Source organism: Arachis duranensis, chromosome 10 (assembly GCF_000817695.3).
Source record: "Arachis duranensis cultivar V14167 chromosome 10, aradu.V14167.gnm2.J7QH, whole genome shotgun sequence".
Lineage (NCBI taxonomy): Eukaryota > Viridiplantae > Streptophyta > Magnoliopsida > Fabales > Fabaceae > Arachis > Arachis duranensis.
The window spans coordinates 33030479-33038678 of NC_029781.3; the positions used below are offsets into that span (position 1 = coordinate 33030479).

The following is an 8200-nucleotide window of genomic DNA, read 5'->3' on the forward strand; positions in this document are numbered from 1 at the left end:
TTGAATTAAGATCGAAAGCTTTCTAGTAAGATCAAGAGAAAAGAAAGAAGAAGAAGAATGAAAACTATAATTGATCCATCAAATTACAACAGAGCTCCCTAACCCAATGAAAGGGGTTTAGTTGTTCATAGCTCTAGAAATGGAAAATGGCAGAAAAAAAGAATCCATGCAGAAAAGTAAATCTATAGAGAGTAGTTCCCAAAAGTGCTAAGCTTCTCTATAGTTCAAAACTACTCCTATATATACTACTCCTCTTGATCTTCTAGTGAGTTCTTCAAGTCTTGGATGTGGGCTTTGGATCTTGAGTTGAACTAGTTCTCATCTTTAGTGGGCCCAACTTGCAGAGAAATATGAATTAGGCCTTGGGTATTTAGTAAGATTTAATGTTAATTGCCATTGTGGGTTTGAGAACGTTAGTGGCATTCATTTTTTCCACTAACGTTCCAACCTCATATATATACGTTAAATCCAACGTTAATGGTCTTAACGTGACCACTAACGTTGCTTTCTCAAAACTTGGCTAACGTTATTGGGACTCAATTTTCCCAATAACGTTGGCTTATACCCCTTCACAATTGTTAATGGGAATCACTTTTCCCATTAACGTTGCTTAGTGCCCCTATGTTCCCACGTTAGAGTCCACATTAGTATAGCTAACGTGACTCTTAACGTAGGTGTGATCCACCTTCGAGAGCGTTAGTGACACTCACCTTTGTCACTAACGCCCCAAATGCCACATTCTCCACGTTGGAACTCACGTTAACTAAGTTAACGTGGCTTTTAACGTAGTAGTGATGCCACCTTCCAACGTTAGTGACAAAAGTGAGTGTCACTAACGTTGGCTCTTTGATCTCAACTCCACGTTAACTTCATGTTAATAGTCTTAACGTGAAAGTTAACGTAAGCAATGCTCGATGGTCCAACATTAGTGACAAAAGTGAGTGTCACTAACGTTGGCTTTTGTTTCCCCTTCCACGTTAGAGTTCACGTTAACTAAGTTAACGTGACTCTTAACATGGATCATTGCCAAGTTCTCCAACGTTAGTGGTGTTCACTTTTGCCATTAACGTTGGAGTTCCTTTTTCTTCTACGTTCACTACCACGTTAACTTAGTTAACGTGGCAAGTAACGTGAGCTTTGGATGGCTTCGTAGGCGTTATTGGTGATCACTTTTCTCATTAACGTTGCAAGCTTTACCATTCCACGTTAGTGTTCACGTTAACTAGGTTAACGTGAATACTAACGTGGTTCTTCCTTGCTTTCTTTGCCCTGAAAACAAGCAATTAAAGTGCATCAAAGCTCTAGACAAAGTCATGAGATTATGCATCATCAATTTATCATGCAATTCTAGGAAAATACTCATGAAATTATGCAAAGTTCACAAAAGTTGCTTGAATCAAGGTGTAAGTGTAATTTCATCCAAAACTTACCTTATTCACTAAGAAAATGCATGAAACTACCCTAAAACAAAAAAGAAAAAGTCAGTGAAACTGGCCTAGATGCCCTGGCATCAGCTACCTTTCAAAGAGCGCTACGTTCTTCACCCAAGAAAATTTAACTGGCAACGCATACGCGTAGAAATTGCATTTTTGAAAGGCCACGCATACGCGTCAGGGATGGATCTACGCTCTTCACCCAAGAGCGCTGCGTTCTTCATCAAAGAGCGCCTGCAATGACCTTCAAAGTTGGATTTAAAATTTGGCTAGCGACGCGTGCTCATCAGTGGCGCGTACGCGTGGAAGTGGCATTTGTGAAGGATCATGCAAACGCATGGATAGAGCGGCAGCGTGGAAGTGACATTTTGAAATCCATGCGTACGCGTGGGAGAGCGCTCTTGGCGCGAGTGCTACGCTCTCATAGAGAACGCTGCAAAGGACGCGTAGGCGTATGTGACTCGTACGCGTGACAACTACTGAAGATAGTGAAGACGCGCACGGGTGGGTGATTGATGCCAGGGCATCTTGGCTAGTTTCACTAACCTTTTCTTTACATATTTTAGGTAGTTTCATGCATTTTCTTAGGTAATAAGCAAGCTTTTAGGTGAATATGCACTTACATCTTGATTCAAGAAAACATGGTGAATTTTACATGATTTCATGAGAATAATGCATGAATTGAATGGAAAATTAGATGATGCATAATCTCATGGCATAGAACAAAGCGTTGATGCACTATTGTTTGTTTGATTTCAGGCCAAATAAAGCAGAGAAGAGCCACGTTAGTGCCACTAACGTGGTCATTAACGTAGAAGGGGAGCAAGCATGCAACGTTAGTGGTAAAGTTAACACCACTAACATTTTCAAAGGCCAACTTAACTCTACTAACGTGGAAGAAAAGGGAAGCTCCAACGTTAGTGGTCAAGTTAACACCACTAACATTAGAAAGGCCATGGACACCCACGTTAAGAGTCACGTTAATGCCACTAACGTGGGTGTTAACGTGGGGCAAAAAAGGGTCGCCAATGTTAGTGACACTAACTTTGTCACTAACGTTGGAAAGGGCTAAATTGACCCACTTAGTGGCAATGTTAATGCCATTAACGTGGAGTGCAAAGAGGAGCCAACGTTAGTGACACTAACTTTGTCACTAACATTGGATGAGGCCAAGATTACCAACATTAGTGGCCATGTTAACGCCACTAACGTGGGTATTAACGTGGAGTAAGGGAATAAGAGCCAACGTTAGTGACACTCACTTTGTCACTAACGTTGGAGATGGCCAATATGCCCACTTTAGTGCCACTAACGTGGGCACTAACATAGAAGGGAAGGAGTTTTGTAACGTTAGTGACAAAGTTAGTGTCACTAACGTCTTCGTGTCATAGGATGCCCACGTTAATGGCCACGTTAGCACCACTAACGTGGACCATTAACGTTGGAACAAGATGGATTGTAGCGTTAATGGCAAAGTTAACACCAATAACGCTATCGAAACTTAGAAAAGGCCAAGTTAGTGGTTACGTTAGTGGCACTAACGTTGGGGTTAATGTAGCTCAAGAGGGTTGGGACATTAGTGATAAAGTTAGCGTCACTAACGTCTTCGAACCAGGATTTACACTTAACGTTAACCCCACTAATGCCTTGACTAACCCGAATCTTACCTGACTCAACATCTTTCAACAAGTTGAGCTAAGCCCACTGAGACTGTAACTGCTTCAACTCTAGATCAAAGGCCCAGATCCAAGACTTCCAGAACTAACTGAAGATCAGAGAAGTAGTATATATAGGGGTAGTTTTGAACTAGAAAAGGGGGATTGGGATCTGAGGGATCCAAAATTGTAAACACTTTGTACATTTATTTTCTCTGCAATTTAGTTTAATTTATAATGCACTTTTCATTTTTGCTTTCCATTCCCAGAGCTATGAACAACTAAACTCCTTTTCATTGGGTTAGGGAGCTGTGTTGTAATTCAATAGATCAATAATAGTTTTCATCTTCGTCTTCTTTCTTTCCTCTTGATTTTGTTAGAAAGCTTTCGATCTTAATTCAATTGAACAAGTTATCTCGACAGAGAAGCTGTTCATAATTGGGTCTCCTCTAAATCTTGAGAGAGAAATGAGGGGATCATACTATAAATACTTTCTCATGCTGGATTAGGTTGGAGGTTGGATGGATATTGTGACATGTAATCCTACCAATACTTTGATCTATGAAGGTGTTTGTTATAATCAGTGACCAAACGTCATCTCTTCCCATGAGCAATTAGATCAAGACGTTGGTCAATTGTTCAAGCATAGAGAGATTGGATTGCCATGACATTGGGATGCAATCACTTAAGATTTCCAAGAAATTCAATGAATACATTAATTGAGGAAGAGATGAAGATGAACTTGATATGGAGAATACAACATCACCTATGCCCAATGAACTTCCCCACTTCTAATCTTACCCATTCTCTTTAGTTTCTGCTATTTACTTAATGTTCATTTCCACAAATCCCATTTAAGTTTCTGCAATTTTACTTTCTGCACCTTACATTCTGCCATTTACTTTCAGCCATTTACAGTTCTTGTTATTTACTTTTCCTTCTATTTAATTTTCTACAATTCTCAATACAATTCTGTTTAGCTTAACTAGAACACTCCTATAATTAAAGTTGCTCAACCAATCAATCCCTGTGTGATTCGATCTCACTCTATTGTGAGTTTTTACTTGATGACAATTCGGTATACTTGCCGAGGAAAATTTGTAGCGATACAAGTTTTCGTGCATCAAGTTTATAGTGCCGTTGCCGGGGATTGATTTTGTATTGACAATGATTAAATTAGAGGACAACTAGATTGAGCAATTTTCTTTTGCTTTTTTAATTTGTTGTTTCTGTTATTTACTTTCAGTCTCAACACTTTTACAATTTTGCTTATTTACTTTCTGTTATTTACTTTCCATTATTTACTTATTTACAATTTTGCTTAACTTATCCATTAACTGTTTGATAAATTGCATCACTCACACTAAACAACAACCTTAACAAGAGTGATTTCTTCACTTTTCTCTTGCTTGTGCGTTCTGTTGATTATATGACAGGTAGAAGAAGATGAGCTTCAACCTCTTTTGAATCTGAACCTAAGAGGACCTTCCTTAGATTAAGGAGGAAAGCAAGAGAGAAGAAGGTTGTTGGTGCAGGGGAAGAAGAGGAGGACTTAAATATGAACATGGAGGATGATATGAAGAACCATCATGAGGAAGAAGTGCATAACCATGCTAGAGAGGGTGCAGCCAACCATGCTGGGCAGGAGAGAAAAGTTTTAGGCTCTTATATTAATCCAAACCCAGGAAACTGTGGAAGTAGTATCCAAAAACCACCCATCCATACCAAAAACTTTTAGTTAAAGCCTCAACTCATCACTCTTGTTCAAAATAATTGTCCATTTAGAGGTAGTGCCTAGGAAAACCCTAACCAACATCTAACCACATTTGTGAGGATATGAGACACAGTGAAGTCCAATAGGGTCCACTCGAACACCTATAAGCTGCTATTGTTTCCATTTTCCCTAAGGGATAAAGCAGCAAAGTGGTTAGAATCATTTCCAAGGGAGAGTGTGACAACTTGGGAAGATGTGGTTAACAAGTTCTTGGCAAGATTCTACCCTCCACAAAGAGTCAATAGATTAAGAGCTGAGGTCCAAACGTTCAGGCAACAAGATGATGAAACTCTTTATGAAGCATGGGAAAGGTACAAAGACTTGACAAGAAGGTGCCCACCAGAAATGTTCAATGAATGGGTGCAGCTACACATTTTCTATGAAGCCTTGTCTTATGAATCAAAGAAGGCATTGTATCACTCTTCAGAAGGATCTCAAAATAAGAAAAAAACCATTGAAGAGGCCATAGACATCATAGAGACTAGGGCCAACAATGAGTTCTTCTATGCTTCTGATAGGAGCAACAACAGAGGAATAATGGAGCTGAATCACATGGATGCATTGTTGGCTCAAAACAAGATGATTACCAAGCAATTGGCTGACCTTACCAAGCAGATGGAGAGGAATCAAGCTACAGCTGTCACCACTTAACCACCAGCCCAAGAAGAGTTGAATGAGGAAGGAGTCGATTGGGAGCAAGCCAACTATGCTGGAAACTCATCAAGATAACCCCATGATCCATACTCCAAGACTTATAATCAAGGGTAGAAGAACAGCCCAAATTTTGGGTGGGAAACCAGCAAAACCAACGCCAAGACCATAGACCTCACAATTCTAACCAATACAGCAATGCCACCTACCAATACACCACCCAAAAATCATACCAAACCTCACCCAACAACTTTACCCAACATCCATACCAAGCATCAAATAGCCAACCTCAACCACCCAACCCCAACATACCATCACCATCTGAGGATAGGCTCTCTTAAATTGAAGCCATGCTTGGAGAACTCTGCAAAGAATCCAGAAACATGCAAGCTTTCAAGGAGGAGGTGCGATCCAATATGCAGAATTAGGATGCAGCCATCAAGAAACTTGAGATACAGATTGGATACCTATTCAAGCAAATTCCTAACTACACTCCTTGCACTAACACCAATGCAAACTCAAAGGAAGAATGCAAGGCCATCACACTCAGGAGTGGAAAGGAATTGAAGGAGGTTTCAAGAAAAACACAAGAGAAAGGAAAAGATAAAAGTCTAATTGATAAAGAAGAAACACAAGTACCTATTTCCAACCCACCTCCAGACAAAGAAATTATAAGATCATACACTCCAAGAGCTCCTTGCCCTCAACGATTGAAGAAGAATTACAAGGACAATCAATTTTTCAGATTCTTGGAAGTTTTCAAGAGACTTCAAATCAATATTCCCTTTGCTGAAGCACTAGAGAAAATGCCACTCTATGCCAAATTTTTGAAGGAGTTGATGACCAAGAAAAGGAGCTGGAGAAATGATGAAACTGTGGTATTAACCGAGGAGCGTAGTGCTATCATTCAGCACAAATTACCTCAAAAATTGAAGGACACAGGGAGCTTTCAAATCCCTTGTATCATAGGAGAAATTACAGTGGAAAAAGCCTTATGCGATTTGGGAGCTAGCATCAATTTGATGTCCATAGCAGTGATGGAGAGGATGAAGATTGAGGAAGCCAAACCAACAAGAATGACACTTCAATTAGCTGACCGATTATTCAAATTCTCTCATGGGATAGTAGAAGACTTGTTGGTATTGGATAGAGATTTCAACTTCCCAGAGGACATTGTGGTATTGGATATAGAGGAAGAGGCCAAAGCTTCCATCATCTTGGGAAGCACATTTCTAGCAACTACCAGAGCCATCATTGATGTCGAAAAGGGTGAACTTACCCTCAGATTACATGATGAGAAAATGGTGTTCAATGTGTTCAAAGCCATGAGTTACCCACGGGAATCATTAGGAGAATGCATGAGGTTGGATGCAATGGAAATCTTAGTGCAAGAGACCTTTGAAGAAGAAGAACTTGAGGAGGTGTTAGAAGAAGATCCCGCATCAAATAGTGAAGCTGTAGCAATCCAACCAATTGAAGTACCCATTCCAAGCACATCAGAGGCAAAGAGGAAAGGGAACGAAGCTCCAAAACTTGAACTGAAAGCATTACCCTCCAGTGATCATCAATTCTTCTCTCAGTCAAAAAACAAGAGAAGGAGCTAATCAAGGTACTACAACAGCACCAAAATGCCATTGGATGGACCTTAGCTAATCTAAAAGGGATAAGCCCCTCTGATGAGCGGATATTTTATACGCTTTTTGGGGGTAATTTCATGTAGATTTTAGTATGTTTTAATTAGTTTTAAGTTGAATATTATTAGTTTTTAGGCAAAAATCATATTTTTGGACTTTACTATGAGTTTGTGTGTTTTTCTGTGATTTCAGGTATTTTCTGGCTGAAATTGAGGGAGCTGAGCAAAAATCTGATTTAGGCTGAAAAAGGACTGCTGATGCTGCTGGATTCTGACCTCCCTGCACTTGGAATGGATTTTTTGGAGCTACAGAAGTCCAATTGGCGCGATCTTAATTGGGTTGGAAATTAGACATCCAGGGCTTTCCAGCAATATATAATAGTCTATACTTTGCGCGAAGATAGATGACGTAAACTGGCGTTCAACGCCAGTTCCATGTTGCAGTCTGGCGTTCAGCGCCAAAAACAGGTTGCAAAGTGGAGTCCAACGCCAGAAACAGGTTACAACCTGGCGTTCAACTCCAGAAACAGCCCAGGCATGTGAGAAGCTTAAGTCTCAGCCCCAACACACACCAAGTAGGCCCCAGAAGTGGATTTCTGCACCAATTATCTTAGTTTACTCATTTTCTGTAAACCTAGGTTACTAGTTTAGTATTTAAACAACTTTTAGAGACTTCTTTTGTATCTCATGACATTTTTAGATATGAATTATATACCTTTTGATGGCATGAGTCTCTAAACCCCATTGTTGGCGGGTGAGGAGCTCTGCAGCGTCTCGGTGAATTAATGCAATTATTTCTGTTTTCCATTCAAACACGCTTGTTCCTATCTAAGATGTTCATTCGCGCTTCACTAGGAAGAAGGTGATGATCCATGACACTCATCACCTTCCTCAATCCATGAACGTGTGGCTGACAACCACCTTCGTTCTATATCAGATTGAATGAGTATCTCTTAGATTTCTTAATCAGAAGCTTCATGGTATAAGCTAGAATTGATGGCGGCATTCATGAGAATCCGGAAAGTCTAAACCTTGTCTGTGGTATTCTGAGTAG

The 8200-nt window shown here is 40.0% G+C and overlaps 1 protein-coding gene across 1 annotated transcript; it reads left to right on the forward strand.

Annotated features, from left to right (window-relative positions):
• The first annotated feature begins 6319 nt into the window (after positions 1-6319).
• Positions 6320-7117, forward strand: LOC107470004 (uncharacterized). The gene has a single exon (XM_016089391.1). The coding sequence runs from the start codon at positions 6320-6322 to the stop codon at positions 7115-7117; it is 798 nt and encodes a 265-aa protein (XP_015944877.1).
• The last annotated feature ends 1083 nt before the right edge of the window (positions 7118-8200 follow it).